Source organism: Sorex fumeus, unplaced genomic scaffold, assembly GCF_029834395.1.
Source record: "Sorex fumeus unplaced genomic scaffold, SorFum_2.1 ptg000041l, whole genome shotgun sequence".
In the NCBI taxonomy this organism is placed as follows: Eukaryota; Metazoa; Chordata; class Mammalia; order Eulipotyphla; family Soricidae; genus Sorex; species Sorex fumeus.
In genome coordinates, this window is record NW_026606098.1 from 1,166,552 (window position 1) to 1,187,465 (window position 20,914).

Consider the following 20,914-nt stretch of genomic DNA (forward strand, 5'->3'; position numbering starts at 1 on the left):
GAACCCCGGCGGCCGCCAACTTCCAGAACCCAATGAGAAGTGCAGGTACGCAGGTTCAGTGACGACAAACTCCAGACCTCAAGGAATAGGGGATGGTCCAGTCCTTCTCATCCCCCTGACCACATGGGACCCTGGAGGTCACGCCCACAAACTGCCTCCGGCTGCTACTTAAACTCCTTAATGGCCATAATCCAGAGACACACAAAAGAATCTCCAATGGCAGAGATTTCTCCGGACTCTAATTATCTAAAATTTTAGAATTCCAGGAGAGCACGGCTACGACATCTTATGCTATTCAAAACAAGCAATATAAAAGAGAGTATGGGAGAGAGTGTCTGTCATAGAGACACGGGGAAGGGTGGGGTGGGGGAATACTGAAGACCTTGGTGGTGGGAGATGTGCACAGGTGGAGGGTTGGGTAATCAATCGTTTTATGACTGAAACTCAAACAGGGAAGCTTTATAACTATATCTCACGAGGATAAAAAAATAATCACTTGTCACTTGTCATCCCACCGTTCATCGATTTGCTCGAGCGGGCACCAGTAACATCTCCATTCATCCCTGTCACATGCTAGCATAGCCCAGTGATGTATTGGGGGCTCTTTCAGGGTCAGGTGAATGAGGCCCGTTATTGTTACTGTTTTTGGCATATTGGATATGCCACAGGTAGCTTGCCAGGCTCTACCCGAGTTCGATTCCCAGCATCCCATATGGTCCCCTGAGCACCGCCAGGAGTGATTCCTGAGTACAGAGCCAGGAGTAACCCCTGTGCAAAGCCAGGTGTGACTCAAAAGCCAAAAAAAAAAAAAAATACACAAGACAAGGGGCTGGAGCCATAGCACAGTGGGTAGGGTGTTTGCCTTGCACGCGGCCAACCTGAGTTCGATCCCCAGCATCCCATAGGGTCCCCTGAGCACCGCCAGGAGTAACTCCTGAGTGTAGAGCCAGAGTGAACCCCTGTGCATTGCCGGGTGTGACCCAAAAAGCGAAAAAAAAAAAAAAGCACAAGATGGAAGAAGCAAGAGGGGGGGTCGTGTCCACACAGGCACAGGGTGATGGGTGCCCCTGGAAGGCCTCAGATGGAGCAAACCTGGCTGGACATCAGCGCACTAAACTCCCATTCATTCTACTTACCCCAGCATCCACACCCCGCAAACCTGCCTGCCCAGGGCCCCCCGAGCCAGGTTCATCTCAGGGATGGGACTGTAAGAGCAAGAAAGCGAGGCACTGGCCAGTCCCAAGTGCCCCTAGGGAAGGACTGTCCACATCACCAGTACAGCAGGAGGGTGCTGCCTTGCTCGGACCCAAGCTCAGTGTCCAGCATCACATATGGTCCCCTGAGCATCGCCAGGAGCCATCCCTGAGTTCGGAGCCAGGAGTAAACCCTGAGCATCGCTGGATGTAGCCCGAAATATGACAACAACAAAAGAAAAAGAGTTGTTGGTAGGGCTGGAGCAGCGATAGCATAACGGGTAGGGCGTTTGCCTTGCACGTAGCTGATGCGGGTTCAATTTCCAGCATCCCATATGGTCCCCCGAGCACTACCAGGAGTGATTTCTAAGTGCAGAGCCAGGAGTAACTCCTGAGCATCGCCAGGTGTGACCCAAAAAAAAAAAAAAAAAGAGTTGCTGGCAGGAAAGAAACACTCCGAGAACTCACTCACTCGGAAAGTCACTCAGCCCCCCATATCGAGAATTCACTCAGCCCCCCGCAACGAGAACCCACTCATCCCCCCACACAGTGAATTCACTCAGCCCCTTGCATTGAGAGCTCAGGGTCTTGCTTCAGGCGCTGGAACCAGATTCCCTGGCCCCCAGCTCTGGGGGGCAGGCTGGATGCGACGACCCCCCCATCCCTGGCCCACGCAGTACCCATACTCATACTCACCCATCCAGCAGACTCATGGTGGTGGTCGTCACCTCGGCAAACAGGATGCTCCGCCCCAGGCACTCCGTGCTCAGGTTCCGCCGGTAGGTGTCCAAGTCAAAGACCTCCGACGAGAAGGCTTCCGCGTCTGTGACCACAGGGAGCATGGACGGGGTGACCTCCAGCTCCGGGGTGAGAGCGGAAACGAACTTCAGGGTGAGCTGCCTGGACTTGATGGCCCCCTCGGCGTCCATGCGTCCCTCCAGCCACTGCCGGAGAGGCTCCCGGAGCTCCTGCATCGGGGAGAGACCAAGAGACCGTGCTGGGCACTGAGGTCAGCTGCTCGCCCTTCCCTAAACGCCCAAGAGGGGCCTGGGGGTGGCGGTGAGGCTTACATTCCAGGGGCCGCTAACTGGATGTGGCCCCTAAGCACGAATGGTGGGGTGGGAGTGGGGGGTCCTAGGGGCCTCCAGCACCATCGCATCACCAGGACCGACACTGACCATCCAGCCCAGTTGTCTAAGCATCACCAGAGGACTCCAGGCCCCTGGAGCACTGCTTGGGAAGCCCCCTGAGCCCAAAATTACAGAATAAAATGCCCGTTCGGTTGGGGCCGGAGCGACAGCACAGCAGGTAGGGCGTTTGCCTTGCACGTGGCTGACCCGGGTTCGATTCCCAGCATCCCATATGGTCCCCTGAGCACTGCCAGGAGTGATTCCTGAGTGCAGAGCCAGGAGTAACCCCTGTGAATCGCCGGGTGTGACCCAAAAAGCAAATAAATAAATAAATAAAAATAAAATGCCCATTCGGGTAACATGAATCCTTCCATATTCACAAGCAAGAACAGCCTAACTTACACAGCCGCTGTGTTCCAGCACAACCGGGGGATAAAGCGACGAGGTCGGAAATCAATCCCCGGGCATTCCCCGCACCCACTCCAGCTCAGCACCTCAGTGCTCACCACCCCACCCCACCCCGGTCCAGTCCCCTCATTTACTCGGCCTGGGCGGCTTCAAGGCTGCCCGCCCCCACGGGAAGTAAAGCAGAGTCCCCTCCAGAACTACCTGAGCCCCTCTCACTTGGCTCTGCCCCTTCGCCCCCGGCCTCAGCTGGCAGATCCGTGCCCGTGAAAGCAACACGCAGGGGTGAGGCGCCCCGAGAAAGGCTGCAGCCCGCAGTATCGATGATGCCGTGGAACTCGGGGCCCTGCCAACCACCACCACCCCGTGCCCTGGACGATGAGCTTGCCATTCTGGCCACGTGGGGCTGGCTCCAACAGCCAAGACTGGCAAAGAGCCTCTCACGGGCGAAGAAAGACGCAGGGTGAGGGCCTCGGCCCTAGGATAGCGGGGAGGGTGCTAGCCCTGCAACACAGCGGACCTCGGCTCAGTTCCCCCTGGAGGGATCCCTGGGCACAGAGCCAGGAGTCAGCCCTGAGCACTGCTGGGTGTGACCCAAGAACCAGAGAGAGAGGAAAAGAGAGAGACGGAGAGGGGGAGAGAAAGAGAAAGTGATGGAGAGATGGAGGGAGGGGAGAGACAGGGACAGGGAGAAGGAGGGAGAGGGACAGAGAGAGGAAGAGAGAGGGGATGTCGCTGCATGAGGAAGGAGTGAAGCAGGCTGAAAGTTTCTCCACACAGGGGCTGGAGCGATAGCACAGCGGATAGGGTGTTTGCCTTGCATGCAGCCAACCCAGGTTCGATCCCTGGCATCCCATATGGTCCCCCGAGCATCGCCAGGAGTAATTCCTGAGTGCAGAGCCAGGAGGAACTCCTGAGCATGGTCAGGTGTGACCCAAAAAGCAAAAAAAAAAAAAAAAGAAGAAGAAAGTTCTGCACACAGGACCACTCGGGGAGCCACGTCACCTGTTGACTCACTGCAACCCACACAGGGAAATGCAGGGAGATGAGGGGCTGCTGGGGGTGGGGGGGACACTGTCTGGCCCCTTAGGAGAGGGGGGACGCTGTCCAGCCTCATGGGAGATGGGAACAGTCAAGGTGCAGGCACTGCCCAGTGTTGCGGGAGGAGGGACACTGGGGGATACTGAGGTCACCGGCTCAGAAGTGCCCTTCTAGACAGTCCAACGAGTACATAAGCGGGACACAGCTGACCCCCACCGCTGGTCAGGAGCAGAGAGTCCGGCCTGCCTAGAAACACCGGCATGTCCACTTTCCCATCCGGTGCCAAAGGCCATCTGGCGAAACTCCCACCCCCCCCCCCCCCCCGCTGTGTGGGAGACTCCCCTTTGCCCTGGGCAAGGGCTGGGAAGAGGGTGTGGGGCCAGGCGGGAGGCTGGGTGGCTGCCCACGGTGGGTGGGCTGCATTTGGTCTGTGCCTGACTCCAAGGCCCCTCGCAGACAAGGAGCCAAGGAAGCTTTTCACCATCCATTAGTGGGGACGGCCCCCAGGCTTTTAAGAGACCGAAGCCCACGGCACTTACTGAACATGAGAGAAACGTGCTGGCCGGGGGCAAACAGGATTAGCGAGAGAGACAGTCTCATCCCCAGCCGAGCAAAGCAGGTGGCGACATCCAAACACAGCAGCCAAGAGAGAAATAAAAACCCAGGGCCAGCAGGCGAGCAGAGAGGGCTCCAGGGCCAAGCGACCCAGCCCAGGGCTAGCAGGAAGGAAGACCCATCACAGGGCAGTGTGATCCTCCCGCCCCTACTGGAAATAAATACATCAGGGACCAGAGTGATGGCACAGAGGGGAGGGCGTTTGCCTTGCATAGTGGTCGACCCAGGTTCGATTCCCAGCATCCCATAGGAGTAATGGGGGCGAGCACCGCCAGGAGTAATTCCTGAGTGCAGAGCCAGGAGTAACCCCTGAGCATCACTGGGTGTGACCCAAAATGAAAAAAAAAAAGAAAGAAAGAAAGCTGAGCTGGAGAGAGAGTACAGAGAGCAAGGACTAGAGCGATAGCACAGTAGGGAGGGCATTTGCCTTGCGTGCAGTGACCCAGGTTTAATCCCCGGCATCCCATATGGTCCCCCAAGTACCTCCAGGGGTAATTCCTGAGTGTAATGAATGTAAATCCAGGAGCATCTCTGGGTGTGACCCAAAAACAAAAACAAACAGATACAAAGTTACAGCACTCGGTTTGCATGCAGTCATAGCAGTGAACCTGGCTCTGATCCCCAGCATCGCATATAATCTCACTGCCAGGCAAGGCCCCAAGTACAAAGCACAGAGCCATGCATGGTCTGAGAAATGCCAAGTATAGTGGAAAAAAGTCATCAAGGGTCAGGCCAGAGATCAGCGTAGGGGGTGGAGGCCTTGCATGCAATCCTGGCGCTGCAAAAATTAAAATACAGAGCATGAAGAGGTATCTTCCATGCCAGCCATCCGGCTCCTGAGCGTACTAGGAATTGGAGAAAGCTCAAAAAGGCAAGACATCCAGAATATGTCCTACATCCAGAAGAGCACAGTGGCCTCTGAGTTCAGTGAAGAAATCACCTCACTCCACTCAAATGGAATAACTTTTTTTTTTCAATTAGTGAAAGTACATTGGACATTTCCCTTTCAAACACGTATTTCCTGGCCTTTTGAGACACAAAGTGGAAGAGGGATTAGGGGGGCCCCATTCAACCACTCCCCTCTACCTCTGCTAGGTGAGATTCCTTCTGGCCCCCCAGAAAAACAACTTGTCAAATACTCTCCCTTGGCGTTAGAGAAGCAACAGGGCCACAAGCCTCCCAGGAAGAGTGTTTGCTTTTGATTGACAGGCCTGCCCTGTGGCTTCGCTGACAGGAAAGCTGGGGAGTGTGGCTGGGGAGAGGGGAGACGGGCAGGGGGCGGGGATGCGAGCAGGCAGACTTGGCTCTGTTCAGAATCTGAGTTGTGGCTGAGTAGGGCGTTTGCCTTGCACGCGGCCGACCCGAGTTCAATTCCCAGCATCCCAGATGGTCCCCCAAGCACCGCCAGGAGTGATTCCTGAGTGCAGAGCCAGGAGGAACCCCTGAGCATCACCTGAGCATCACTGGGTGTGATCCAAAAAGCAAAAAATAAAAAAATAAAAGGGGCTGGAGCAATAGCACAGCAGGTAGGGCGTTTGCCTTACATGTGGCCAACCCGGGTTCGATTCCCAGCATCCTATATGGTCCCCTGAGCACCGCCGGGGGTAATTCCTGAGTGCAGAGCCAGGAGGAACCCCTGTGCATTGCCGGGTGTGACCCAAAAAGCAAAAATAAATAAATAAATGAATAAAAATAAAGTAAAGTAAAGTAAAGGCCCTCCCGTTGATCATCGATTTGCTCGAGCGGGCCCAGTAACATCTCCATTGGAGACTTTGTTGTTACTGTGTCTGGCATATCGAATACTCTCGGTAGCTTGCAGGGCTCTCCGAGAGGGGCGGAGGAATCGAACTCAGGTCGGCCATGTTGGCTGCGTGCAATAAATAAATAAATAAATAATAAACAAAATCTGAGTTGTCTCCTCAGAGGTGCAAGAGTCACATGATGCAATAAATAAATAAATAAATAAAAGAGTCACATGATGCTTCCCTCCACTTACCTCAGGCTCCACACCCAGGCATGAGCCCCTGATGTAATCACACCAAATCAGGGTTCCCCACTGCCCGGTGTCACCGGGAAAGTGCGCTTCCTGAGGGGCAGAAATCTCTAGATCACCATCTACAATCGTGGACTGTCCTTGGCAGTCAATGAAAAGAACTCTTGGGCAAGAGCCGTAGTCCAGCGAGGAAGGCGCTTGCCTTGCATGCGGCCAATCTGGGTTCAATCCCCACCCAGCATCCCATATGGTCACCCGAGCACTGCCTGGAATGATTCCTGAGCATTGCCAGGTGTAACCAAAAAGAGGTAAAGGTAAAGGCCCTCCCGTTGATCGTCGATTTGCTCGAGCGGGCCCAGTAACGTCTCCATTGGAGACTTTGTTTTTACTGTGTTTGGCATATCGAATACTCTCGGAGCCCGGCAAGCTACCGAGAGTATTCGATATGCCAGACACAGTAACAACAAAGTCTCCAATGGAGACGTTACTGGGCCCGCTCGAGCAAATCGACGATCAACGGGAGGGCCTTTACCTTAACCAAAAAGAGAAAAAAAAAAAAGGCCTCTTCCCGAAAGAAGCTGGCATTTCATCCATCTGAACAGCGTTTCCTGAAGTTTGGACGAAAACAAACACAATCCAACATTTGTTGAATTCATATATAAGCAGGGCCAGAGTGACAGCATTTGCCTTGCACGTGGCCAAAGTGGTCTCCCGAACCCACTAGGAGTGATCTCTGAGCACAGAGCCAGGAGTCAGCCCTTGGTAGGCTGGTCATGGTCAAAACAAACAAACAAAGAAACTTATTCACAGGGGTCGGAGAGATAGCACAGTGGGTAGGGCATTTGCCTTGCACACGGCTGACCTGGGCTTTATTCCCTGCATCCCATATGGTTCCCGAGCACTGTCAGGAGTAATTCCTGAGTGCAGAGCCAGGAATAACCCCTGTGCACCGCCAGGTGTGATTCAAAAATTTTTTAAAATAAATAAATTTTTAAAAATGAAAAAAAAAAACTTACTCGAAAAAGAAAACCCCAGGTAAGGGTAGAGCAATGTCTCTGGCTGTCATGCCCACGAACTGTCTCCGGGCCCCATCTCAGCACATCAACGGCCTTCATCCAGAGACTCCAAATTGATTCTCAAGATGGACTAGCTCCCCACAGAGATGTCTCTGGACCCCAACCATTTACAATTTTAGAATTCCAGAAGCGCACAGCCACTCTCTGTCCCAAGAAGAAACTGCATCCCGCTTCTGAGACTGTCACTCCCCGCAATGACACGGGAAAAGCAGTAACGTCACTCGCTGGGTGCAGAACATGCCTGGTTATGAGGAGAGAGGAGAGAGAGAGAAGAGACAGAGAAGACAGAGAGAGAGAGAGAGAGAGAATCAAAGAAACAGCGAGAAAGAGAAAGGAAGAGAGAGAGGGGGAAGAGAGAAAGAGGGAGAGAGAGAGAGAGGGAAAGAGAGAGTGCTCCTTGAGTTCAGCCCAATAATATTCTCCAGGACAGCCGTCTGAACCCTTCTTGTAGAACACAGTTCCTGATAAAAGTACAGCCAAGAATAGCTGAGATAAGTATCAGGAGGATTACTCCATGGCTTGGATGCCAGCCACACACACTAGGGGAAAAGGCAGCTCAGATAGAGAAGGGAGCACCAAATAAAGGGTGTTGGGAGGATCCTCCCAGGATGGGAGATGCATGCTCAAAGTAGACTATAGACCGAACATGATTGCCACTCAATGTCTCTTTTGCAAACCACAGCACCCAAAAGGAGAGAGAGAACAAAAGGGAATGCCTGCCACAGAAGCAGGGTGGGATGGATGGGATGGGGGGTGGGAAGGATACTGGGATTAGTGGTGGTGGAGAATGGGTACTGGTGGATGGATGGGTACTCAATCGCTGTATCACTGAAACACAAGCACAAAAATTTGTAAGTCTACAACTGCACCTCATGGTGTTTCACTAGTAAAAATTTAAAAAAAAATCTAAATAGTCCTATGAAAATAAAAAGTATGCTTCATCCTTTAAAAAAAAAAATGTGTAGCCCTGGGCCCGGCTTCCACTTGGGCTGTCAGGGGGAGCAGGAAACAGCCCCATGGGGTTCCTGGGCAGTTCCATCCCGAAGCTCACCCTGGTTCCAAGTGGCTGTAGGCAGGCAGGCACATCTGCAGAGCAGGTAGAGGCCGGGGGAAGAAAGAAGAGAGACAGGCGGGCTGGGAGCGCCCTTCTCCGCCTCCTCGGCTATAAAAGCTGAGACGTTGCTTTCATCTGCAGCTGTTCTGGGCTTTGGGAACCGGCTTCCTCTTTGTCAAACGCTACTCAGCACGCACCTGGGCTGCTGTGGGATCGGAATCTCAGAGGGGACGTTTGAAGCCGTTTGGAGGAAAGCTACAGCACCCTCTTGTGGGGTGGGGTGATGGAGGGGGCGTCTGACAGTCAAGACCAGGGCTGGGGAAGATGGTACAGCAGGGAAGGCAATTGCCTTGCACACAGCCGACCCCATCCAGAGCCCTAAGTCTCACCAGGAGTGACTCCCGAGCACTAGGCCAGCCCTGAGCACTGTCAGGTGTGGTGCCAAAAAAGGAAAAAACAGAACCCAGGGAAGCAAGGATTTGTCTACTTGCTGGGCTCTGGTCTAGTTTTGAAGATACCCATGGCAGTGCCTGGGGGGGGGGGGGGGGGGTCACTCTGAGGTGTGCTAAGGGGACCACAGCAGGATTCGAACCACGAGGGTTCCCAAATGCCAAGCTGGGACACTCCCCGGGGCCATACCTAGTCTCCAGCACTTCTCAGCCAATTGCACCTGTAATTCGATAGGAGGGCATGAGGGCTGGAATGATAGCACAGCAGGTAGGGCGTTTGCCTTGCACGCGGCCGACCCGGGTTTGATTCCCAGCATCCCATAGGGTCCCCTGAGCACCGCCAGGAGTAATTCCTGAGTGCAGAGCCAAGAGTGACCCCTGTGCATCACTGGGTGTGACCCCAAAAGCCAAATAAATAAATAAAAAGGGCATAAGTGGATGCTAGGGGGGCACGCAGCCTACCCCAGGGGTGCACTGGGCGATCCTCAAGGTAACTGCTAGGGCTAGACCCCTGTAGCATCTACAGACCCCCAGCACCGCTGTTTGCACTGCCGAATTCCTATGAGCTCAGGAACACATGGGGGTCTGGCTGCCCCTTGGGCCACGGTGTCCTCAGCCTCCCATCCATCAGGGGTCCCAGGGAGACCTGGGGTAAAACCGTGACACCTTCCAGGAAGACAGGAAACCAGCTTCCAGAAAGTTCCACGGTGAGGTCTCAGACGGCAGGTGAGGGTCGGGACGGTCAGTTCGGGAGTTTGTGACAAAGGTCAGGTTCAGGGGGAGGGGGGACAGCCCCAGTCACAGCAAATCAGGGAAGGGACAGTGCTGGGCGCTGGACACACTCGCCAACTCAACCTCATCAATAACCCAGGGGTCAAGGCAAGAAATGTGGAGCCAAGATGCCATTTGATGCTCAGAAGGAAAGAGGGAGAAAGCAAGACAGAAAGAGAAAGAAGGAAACTAGCACCTGCCATAGAGGCAGCTGGGGAGGCAGAGGGGTGGGAGGGAACCTGGGGGCATTGGTGGGGGGGAGCATGCACTGGAGAAGGGGGTGTCTGAGAACCCTGCATGACTGAAACCCGATCATGAGCAGCTTTGCAACTGTGCGTCTCATGGCACTCAATTAAAAAATAAATAAAAAGCCACTATGGGCCGGAGCCATAGCACAGCGGGTAGGGCATTTGCCTTGCATGCGGCCAACCCGGGTTCGATCCCTGGCATCCCACAGGGTCCCTGAGCACTGTCAGGAGTAATTCCTGAGTGCAAAGCCAGGAGGAACCCCTGAGCATTGCCGGGTGTAACCCGAAAAGGAAAAAAAAAAAAGCCATTTAACCCAACGTCCAAGTCTCCAAATGCCTCCCGCCCTTCCCACCACCCCCAAAATGACACTCAGAGCCCAGGATGCATCCCAACCCATGTCACCCCCACCAAGGGCACGTGCCCGAGTGCAGGAAGTGCCCTGTCCACAGGAGCACCCCAGAATCCCAGTGTTGGGGTTTCCGGTGGCCCCCAGGCCCCAGCACAGAGTCCAGGGTGTGGCGGCTACCTTGCCTCATTGTTCCCCATAGCCACTGACGGACCCCTGGGGTGTACTGCCCGCCCACCCTCCTCCCTCTTCCCCACCTCCTCTTCTTCCACGTGGGAGGCCCAGAAAAGAGACAAAAATCACCCTGTAGAGGCTGAAGTGAGAGTCCAGTGGAAAGGGCACTTGCCTTACAGACAGCGACCCCATAGGGCCTCCCTGAGCCCTGCCAAGAGAGAGTCCTGAGTACTGCCAGGTATAGTCCGCCACCACCCCTCCCCTCCCCGAAAAAAAAGCAGGGGCTAGAGTGATAGCACAGTGGGTAGGGCGTTTGCCGTGCACGTGGCTGACCTGGGTTCAATTCCCAGCATCCTAGATGGTCCCCTAAGCACCGCCAGAGTAATTCCTGAGTGCAGAGCCAGGAGTAACCTTTGTGCATCGCCGGGTGTGACCCCAAAAGCAAACACAAAACAAAATAAAACAAAAAATCATCCTTCGGTCGTAACCCTAGAAACAGCCGTTTTTATGCGGACAGTGTGTAAGGGGTGGGTGGGGGGAGGTGGAGCATTCTGCCAAAACCCAAATCCCCACGACGCCCCCGAGAGTGCTGGAGAAACAGGAACCAGTCAGTCACTAACATCTGCTCTGGGCACAGTGCCTGAAGGGGAGGGGGCATAGTTGGGGACCATCGGGGGTCACTGGCCACCTCAGGAAGCAGCGCCGGTCAGTGGCGAGGGTCAGCTGGCCTCTGGGTGGTGCTTTCTCCCTGGAACATGGAGCTGCTCCCGCTCGAACTCTGTCCACCCACAGTGCCGTGGGCACCCTCTGACGGTTGGAGATTCTGACCCAGGGGCACCCAGGCAGCAGGAGAGAAAAACCAGACTCAGAACCGTGGGCTGGGAGGTCTTGCACGGGCAATGCTGAAAGAAAGAGGACATTCCTGGCCCCAGAGGCCACATCCAGCAATACTTGGGGGCTATCCCCAGCTGCGGGCTTGGAGGTCACTCTTGGGGGTGCTCGAAGGCCCCTGCAGAGCTGGGGATCCAGCCCAAAGCCCCCTGCACGCAATGCCAGCACTTGAGCCCACTGAGCTCTCTGGCCGGCCCCAGGATGTATATCCAAGGAAATTTCTCCAGGTTCCAGAGGGCCAATGCCCCAATACCTGCCGAGAAGCGAACGGGCTTCACCGGGGAAGGCCCCCAGCAGCTCGGCTCAGCAGCGACCCCGTGTGGGCAGCGTCGGGATTGGCCAGAAGAGGACGCAGAGCGCCAGGCAGACACATCTCCCCTGGTCTGCCTTACTTCCAAAGAAAAGGCAAAAAAAGGCAAAGAAAAGGCTGTGGGGCTGATCCAGCCCCCAGAGGGCAGGGGAGGTCCAGTGCAGGATAGGGGACGTTTATTTCCATATCAGGGGGCCTCCAGCTCCCGTCCTTACAAGGTCGCGCTGCAAATGACAAAGCCACGGAATCTTATCAAAATCAAAAGACTGAGACAAAGCACTCTACATCAGCCAATTCCAGAGGAAATTGGGATTCTAATTTCTTGGGATTCTAGGGTAAGGTAAAGGTAAAGGCCCTCCCGTTGATCATCGATTTGCTCGAGCGGGCCCAGTAACGTCTCCATTGGAGACTTTGTTGTTACTGTGTCTGGCATATCAAATACTCTCGGTAGCTTGCCGGGCTCTCCGAGAGGGGTGGAGGAATCAAAGTCGGGTCGGCCATGTTGGCTGCATGCAAGGCAAACGCCCTACCACTGTAGGGTGGTGGTTGTAAAGATGAAATCAAAAAAATCAAATGGAGGGACCAGAGGGAGGATGGAGAGTAGGACACTTGCCTTACACACAACCATGCAGGATTCCATCCTTGGCTCTGCAGAGGGTCCCCAAAGTCTGGCCAGGAGTGATCCCTGAGCACCGCCGGATGAGGTCTCCAAACCCAACACATAATATAAGCACACACTGGCTAAAAACAAAAAGCACTTCCTAATAAAATCAATGCAACCAACCCATAGTTCTTAAATGAAAAATTCATCCATTGTTGAATTTTTTTACTTTTCTGATGAAAAACACTTTTCAGTCTTTAGGTATCAAGCACTCACTCACTTAATCACTTAATCACTTAACTTCCCGTTAGTCGTCGATTTGCTCGAGCGGGCGCCAGTAACGTCTCCATTTGTCCCTGTCGCGTGCTAGTGTAGCCCAATGGCATCTGTTCGCTCCGGGAACATGAAGGGCCTCAAACCGATTGTTCATGATCTTGACGAAGAAGTCTGACCATCTGGTAGGTGGGCGGCCACGCGGTCTCTTGACATCCCGTGGAATCCAATCAGTAACAGCTCTAGTCCAGCGGTCGTCTTTAAATCTCATTACGTGACCAGCCCATCTGATTTTCGACACCTTGGCAAATGAGACAGCGTCCCTGATCCTTGATCGTCGACGGATGTCAGAACTCCGGATTCGTTCTCTCATTTGAGTGAAACGTGATATTCCAAGCATAGCTCTTTCTATTCTTCTTTGGGAGACCTGAATAGCGTTCTCATCTTGTTTGCGTAGGGCCCAGGTCTCTGAGGCATATGTTAATGCAGGAAGAACAGTGGAATCAAAGAGATGTGCCTGGAGCCGGAGGTTCTTCGTCCTCTTAGCTAAGCACTCACTAAGCATTTTTTTTTTTTTGCTTTTTGGGTCACACCCGGTGATGCTCAGGGGTTAACTCCTGGCTCATGCACTCAGGAATTGCTCCTGGCAGTGCTCAGGGGACCATATGGGGTGCTGGGAATTGAACCTGTGTTGGCCATGTTGGCTGTGTGCAAGGCAAACGCCCTACCTGCTGTACTATCACTCCAGCCCTCACTAAACATATTATAAACTCGTAGTGCCACTCAACAATATACAATGAGGGTCAAAGGGATAGCATAGCAGGTGGGGCATTTGCCCTGCACACGACCAACCTAGGCTCAATCCCCAGCATCCTATAAGGTATCCCCCAGCCTGCTGGGTGAGATCCCTGAGTGCAGTAGAGCCAGGAGTAAGCCCTGAGCACCACCATATGTGGCCCCAAAGTGCATATATACATATATATATATTGAATTATCTTTCCAATAATACAGCTTACAGACTTGCAATCATATTATTTCATCTTGCCCTCACATAATCCTAGAAGGTCTCCTAATTGCTCAAGTTGGTTTTTTTTTTTTAAATTTCGGGCCACACCAGGCGATGCTCAGGGGTTACTCCTGGCTCTGCATTCAGGAATTACTCTTTGCCAGGGATAGAACCCGGGTCAACTGTGTGCAAAGCAAGCACCCTCCCCGCTGGACTAAGTCAGCCCCCGCAGCTCTCAGACTGCCTGAATTACCCGGTGCTTAGCGTCCTCTGCAACTTAACCTGGCCCCGGGACAGACTGGAGCCCAGCAGGGCCTCCCCCTCCTGAGGGACATACCAGGGTCCTTCCCTATTCAGACTCCTCAGGAGACACATTTGCCGGAATCGCACCATCCTACCACAGACACACCATTTCCCCAGAATGGTATGCATGGGCAGAACTGAGCCAGCCAGGAGAGTAACACAGTTCATTGGAAACGGGCAAGTCTAAAGGATTCACATCAACCTGTAGCTCCCGAAACAAAGGGCCGCAGCATCCCTGAACCCCATGCAAATGGTCTCCAGTCCCCACAGAGGGCATCTCCCCTGCCCCCTCCACACACACACATACACACACGCACCCACAAAACTAGCAGGAAAAAAACAGAAGCCATGAGCCTTGGCGGCCACTAGAGGGCAGAGGCGAGCACATGAGATAGAAACCGGCTGTTTCTCATCCCGGCCTCCCCAAACCACATCCCCGCGCCCGACAGGGCAAGGAATGCCCAGGACACTGGGGGAGGGGGTGCGCCTGGGCCCCTGGGACCCTGAAGGGGGCACACCATCACTCTGAGACACAGCTCAGGGGTGCAGGCTAGCAGACGAGGGACCCCACTGGGATTCACGGTCCCACATATAACACAGCCAAGCCCCAACTCTGCCTCTTCAGGGAGCTCCAAGAGTCCACCCACCCCTCCAAAAAAAGACTGACAACCCTCCCCCTTTCCTCATTAAAACCAAACTCAGGAGCTGGGGCAGGGCATCTCAGGGACGATTCTGCAGCCCAAGGACGAAACAGAAATGGAACAAAATCAAGATCATTAAGGAACAGCACTGGGATGGGGCAGCAGGGGGTGGGCTGGGGGGGGTTCGAGGGGCCACTGGGGCTCACACTCACCTCGGATGCAGTCAGGAGATAGAGCGGCGTCAGGGCAGGCGGGCGGTGGGTGCCGCAGCTGAGCCCCAGGCCGCACAGGATCTCCTTGAGCACGTCGTACCTGCTGCTATTGCTGGATTTGAGCAGATCGAAGTCCTCCGGCGTCTGCACCAGCGGAGAGGTGGGAGGAAGGTCCAGGTGTACCTGCGGGAACATCACACGCAGCATATCATGAACCGGGGGGTAGTGGGACACCCGGGAACAAGGAGCCCAGAGGACACACTCAGCGCAGAGCATGTGACCTGGGCATGAACGGGCCCTGAGTTCAAGCCCCAGCACCGCAAATGAAGTAAAATATCACCGGGGGAGGCTGGAGCGATAGCACAGCGGGTAGGGCGTTTGCCTTGCACGCGGCCGACCCGGGTTCGATTCCCAGCATCCCATATGGTCCCCTGAGCACCGCCAGGAGTAACCCCTGTGCATCGCCAGGTATGACCCAAAAAGAAAAATATATATATATCAACAGGGGCAGGGGAGATGCTGTCCCGGGAAGGCACTGGCCTTGCATGGAGCCAACCCTGGATGGACTCCGGCATCCCATAAGGTCCCCCAAACTCTGCTGGGGGCAATGGCGCAGAGTCAGAGGTGATCCCTGAGCAACGGGGCCCAGTGCAAAACATTCCAAACAAAAAAAAAATTTTTTCTTTTATGACCAGAGCGATAGCATAGTGGGTAGTGTGTTCGCCTTGCACACAGCTGACCCAGCATTCAATTCTTCCACCCCTTTCTGAAAGCCCAGCAAGCTACCGAGAGTATCCCACCCACCCGGCAGAGCCTGGCAAGCTCCCCATGGCATACTGGATATGCCAGAAACAGTAACAACAAAAGTCTCACAATGGAGACGTTACTGGTGCCCGCTTGAGCAAATCGATGAACAAAGGGAGGACAGTGCTACAGTGCTTTGGTGTAGGATAACACTCTTTTGTCCTTCCTCAGGTAGCTTAGGTTTGTCAGGTCACACCCATCTAAGAACACTGAACTTGTATTGTAAGCAATGTCCTTTCTGTGTGGACACAGGAAGACAGTTAATATTATGCTTTGTAACTTGGGAGTTGATTGACTCCGAATAATATTTACTCCTGGGCATCTGATTTCTTGACTCAGTTGCCCTTAGTTCCTAGCACCCCAAAAGCAGGGTCCCGACGAGGGACTGAATGGACCCAGGGCAAGCAGTGAGCTACCCTGGCATCGAAATGGGCCAGGCCAAAGAGCCACGATACTCAACTATAAGTTGAGGGCATGATCATGGACAAATGCTGTCATGATCCAAAAGTAAGTAACGACGAGACTAGGACCCTGCTGGAGCTAGGAAGATTAACCTGGCCTGAGGACTGCGAAGTGTATAGTGAGATGTTCTCAGGAAGAACCAAACTAAATTTATATCTCTTACTGTGCTCATACAGAATGAGTTGCTAGAAATATTAGAAGTAGATTTATTACAACTATTTAAGTAGATTACTAACTGAAGGAAGAACACATCCTTGTTGGGATCCCACCCTTGGGTGGATCTCCTAGTAATCTGAAGTAATCTCTGTAGATGAGATTTTATCCTTGAGTTAATCTCCTGGAGGAGTGGTCTTACCTCTCTTTGTTGATTCGTCAGTATTCAACCCACCTTTATGTCACCGCCTTATGTGACTGCTATATAAACTAAGACGTAAGCTCGGAAAAGGGGTCAGAAGTGAGAGAGCTCGGGCTCCAGAGATCCAGAGTCAGAGCCAGAAGGAGAGAGCTTCCAAGACTTGGGCCCAGGAGAGAAGGAGGCAGAGAGACACGAGTGAAGAGGATTGGAATAAACTACTATTGCTATAGACCGGCCTGGCCCCCGTTTTTTCTTCCGTCTGCCCTTGGCCAACAGCAGTTCCGATCCAGGCCACACACAGTGGCTCAAGAGCACCGAACGCAGGCGGTGAAACAGTGTCGTCCAGTGAGCCCGTGAACATACAACCTTCGGCATGATAAGATTTTACACTTTGGGTCACACCCAGTGATGCTCAGGGGTTACTCCTGGCTCTGCACTCTGGAATCATTCCTGGCGGTGCTCGGGGAACCCTAGGGGATACCAGGAATGGAACCTGGATTTGGCCATGTATAACGCAAATACCCTCCCCGCCGCCCTATGGCTCCGACCTGAAATACAAAAACAATCTGGTAACTAAAGTAAAATAAATTAAAAATAAAACAGGGGCTGGAGAGATAGCACAATGGATAGTGAGCTTGCCCTGCATGTGGTTGGCTGGGGTTCCATCCCCGGCACTCAAGATGGTCCCCAGAGCCCACCCGGAGTGACCCCTGAGCACTGCCACGCAGGGCCCAAAATCAAATCAACAAAAGAAGCAAGGCGGCGGGCGGCCATACCTGGCAGAGCACGGCTTCTCCCCCCTGCGTTCCAACGGGCACGTGAACAATCAACCTGTCCTCTAGGCCCTCCTCCAGGTGGCCCTGGAGTGGGCCCCAGCCAGGCTGCTCCCCGGGCCCCTCCTGGTACACGTGGCCACTGGCCAGCACGCGGAGCGTGAGACGGCTGCTGTCGGCCCTAGAGAACACCATGCTCCGGACGGCGGCCTGCAGGGTGGGCCTGGGGGCCAGCTGGACACTGCCGCAGGTGAACGGGGAGGCCAGGGCCAGCAGCTTCCCGCCACCCGCCAGATATGCCAGGAACTGTTCCTGCAGCGCGGCGGGCAGGGGCTGGGTGCCCCCTGCAAGGACCAGCAGCAGGCAGTTGTCGGCCCAGGGGTCACGCAGGGCACTGTCCTCTGAAAGCGGGTACAGAGTGTAGCAGTCGGGGTCCACCAGGTCGGTCAGGACCGCGCTCAGCCGGTGGAACCCGTCAGGGGCGTCCGCGAACACCAGGATGTTGGGGGCCTTGGAGTGGACGTTGGCTCGGTGGCCGGCTTCTCCCTCCGGCCTGCCAGCCCCAGCTGGGCCCTGCCCACTGCCACTGGAGTCCACGGGCAGGTCCGGAATGTTCTCGGCGGCAGAGGCGAACTTCACCGACTCAATGGTGCTGTTCTCCAGCTGCAGGCACTCGCGGCAGCTGGAGAGGTGCAGGTGGCAGTGCTCGGCGGGCGCACCTCCTCCGGGCTGGCCTCCAGGTTGGGCCATGGTGGCGTCTGGCGCGTGAGGTTCCTCTGAGAGCTGCGGCTGCGGGCAGGAGGACACCCGATCCTTAAGTTTCTTCAGAGTCGAATCCTGCAAATGCACCGCTAAGGCGGGCACGGGAGAGAGGAGAAGGGACTGAGGTGCTGCAAGACGGCGGGTGGGGGGGAGCCAGGAGGGATGCACTCCTCTTCCAGGTGTGAAAAACACAGCAGGTGGGGCTGGAGCGATAGTACCACTGGACAGGGCGTTTTCCTTGCACGCGGCCCACCCAGGTTCGATTCCCAGCATCCCATATGGTCCCCCAAGCACCGCCAGGAGTGATTCCTGAGTGCATGAGCCAGGGCTAACCCCTGAGCATCTCCGGGTGTGACCCAAAAAGAAAAGAAAAGGAAAAAAAAACAACAGGTAGACTTAGTTTAATCACATCACGGGGCTGTGCTGTCTTAGCCCCTCAGGATGAGCCAGCCTGCATCCATCAGCATGAAATAAATATTAAAGAGACTCTGAATTTTTTTTTTCTTTTTTGGGTCACACCCGGTGATACACAGGCTCTGGCTCTGCACTCAGAAGTTACTCCTGGCGGTGCTCAGGGGACCATATGGGATGCTGGGAATCAAACCCAGGTCGGCCACGTGCAAGACAAACACCCTACCCGCTGTGCTATCTCTCCAGCCCCCAAACAGGCTCTGAATTCGCCAAATGATACGGAAATTCTTGTTTCAGAACTGCAACCAAAAACACCAACAAAGGGTGATACGTAAATAAAGATCTCTCTCCTGTGTGGGCTGTAAAGAAACACTGCAAGGGAATGACGAGAAATGGCAAAAGTCACAGGAACATGAGGGCCACAAGGGCTGGGAGGTGTGAGGCATCCTTGGGGTCTCAGTGGAGGGAAGTGTACTCTCTGGTGGTGCATAGGTTGTTGGAATGTTGTATGCATGATAAGCGTGATTAACAATACAATAAACTCGAGTATCTCAAAAAAAAAAACAGCAAGGGCCGGGGTCATAGGACAGAGGGGAGGGCGTCTGCCTTGCACACAGCGGACCCGGGCTCAATCCCCAACCTCCCATAAGAACAGGTAGACTTAGTTTGCTAAGCACAGGCTTTGCTGTCTTTCTTAGTCTTGGAATGAGGCAGCCTGCGTCTAGTCTGCATAAAATAAATATTAAACAGGTTCTGAATCTGCAAGGGCTGGAGTGATAGGACACCCCGAACACCTGACTGCAGAGCCAGGAGCAATGCCAGGTGTAACCCTCACCCCACCCCACCCCACAAAAAAAAAACACACACACAAAGAAAAACAGAAGAAAGAAACAGCCTCAGGGGCTGGAGCAATAGTACAGTGGGGAGAGCGTTTGCCTTGCACACAGCCGACCTGGGTTGATTCCGAGCATCCCATATGGTCTCCCAAGCACCACCAGGAGTAATTCCTGAGTGCAGAGCCAGGAGTAATGCCTGAGCATCATCAGGTGTGACCCAAAAAGAAAAAAAAAAATAAAAAAATAAAGAAACAGCCTCAAAGTGCTGCTGGGTACGGCCAAAAGGAATTTTTTTTTTCTTTTTGGGTCACACACGGCGATGCACAGGGGTTATTCCTGTCTCATGCACTCAGGAATTACTCCTGGTGGTGCTCGGAATATGGGATGTTGGGAATCGAACCCAGGTCAGCCACGTGCAAGGCAAATGCCCTCCCTGCTGTACTATTGCTCCAGCCCCACGAAAAGAATCTTTTTTTTTTTTTTTTGCCTTTTGGGTCACATCCGGTGATGGTCAGGGGTTACTCCTGGCTCTGCACTCAGGAATTACTCCTGGCAGTGCTCGGGGGACCATATAAGATGCTGGGCATTGAGCCGGGGTCGGCCCTGTGCAAGGCAAACGCCCTCCCTCCCTGCTATGCTATCGCTCTAGCCGCCTTTCATTATTTTTTTTTTCTTTTTGGGTCATACCTGGCGATGCACTGGGGTTACTTCTGGCTCTGCACTCAGGAGTTACTCCTGGCAGTGCTCAGGGGACCATATGGGGTGCTGGGAGTTGAACCCGGGTCAGCCACGTGCAAGGCAAAACGCCCTACCCGCTGTGCTATCTCTCCAGCCCCTCATTATTTTTTAAATTAAGATACTTACAAACAATCTTCTGGGGCACCAGCCCGTTGGCCATCTGGAGCCTATCTTCCATGAAGGCCACACCCAGCTTGCTGAAGTCGGCCACGCTTGCTCTGGCGATCAGCTGGTAGGGGTCCCCAGGTCTGCATGCGAAGGGCAAGCAGCAATCCGACCACCTCACGACCTGGAAGGGGCAGCCGGAGGAAGTAGGTGAGAGGCTGCGGAAAGGGGCCAAGCAGGGAGGCAGGGAGGGCGCTCGCGTGCACACGTGGCCTGCCCAGGTTCCATCCCATCCCAGCATCCCGTAAGGTCCTGCCAGGAATGAGCAGAGTCAGCACCTTAACATCTGTGCTGTCTCCACCCGCCCCAAGACAACGTTTCCAAACCTTGTGCGGGCTGACGTGGGCGGGGGCGGCAAATGAGACTCTCCCAAGCGGGTCAGTCTGGATCATTCGCACTTCCACCACCAGGGGGCGCGGGAACAGCGCGGCCCAAGCCTGGACCACAGTCTCCGGGTTTGGATCAGAGCCGGTGAGCTAGGTAAAGAGGACGTAGGACAAAGCACCTGTCTCCGGGCAAACCTCCACTCTGCTTCCTCGGGCTCTGTTGGATGCTCTTAGCATGCAGACCTTTCTTGCAGGTTTGCTGAGGCAAGAGTGTGTGTATGTGGGAGGGGTGCTGAGAGCATTGGAGGTGGGGAATGGGCACTGGTGGAGGGATGGGTACTCAATCACTGTATAACTGAAACCCAAGCACAAAAATTTGTAAGTCTACAACTGTACCTCATGGTGATTCACTAATAAAAATTTTTTTAAAAAGTGCCCGGCTAAAGTGCTCCACTCGGGACTGGAGCGATAGCACAGCAGGTAGGGCGTTTCCCTTGGGCCGACCCAGATTTGATTCCCAGCATCCCATAGGGTCCCCCTGAGCACCTT

At 54.2% G+C, this 20,914-nt stretch overlaps 1 protein-coding gene across 2 annotated transcripts in view; it reads right to left on the bottom strand.

Annotated features, from left to right (window-relative positions):
* Positions 1-20,914, bottom strand: part of HLCS (holocarboxylase synthetase) — a 167,663-nt gene that overhangs the window by 126,462 nt on the left and 20,287 nt on the right. For both annotated transcript variants that reach the window (XM_056119533.1, XM_056119532.1), the window contains exons 3-6: positions 20,001-20,163; positions 17,131-17,978; positions 14,734-14,916; positions 1,890-2,161 (exon numbers count right to left, since the gene is read on the bottom strand). In XM_056119533.1, the coding sequence (XP_055975508.1) occupies positions 1,890-2,161; positions 14,734-14,916; positions 17,131-17,978; positions 20,001-20,052 (1,355 nt within the window). In that variant the 5' untranslated portion in view covers positions 20,053-20,163. The remainder of the gene's footprint in view (positions 1-1,889; positions 2,162-14,733; positions 14,917-17,130; positions 17,979-20,000; positions 20,164-20,914) is intronic.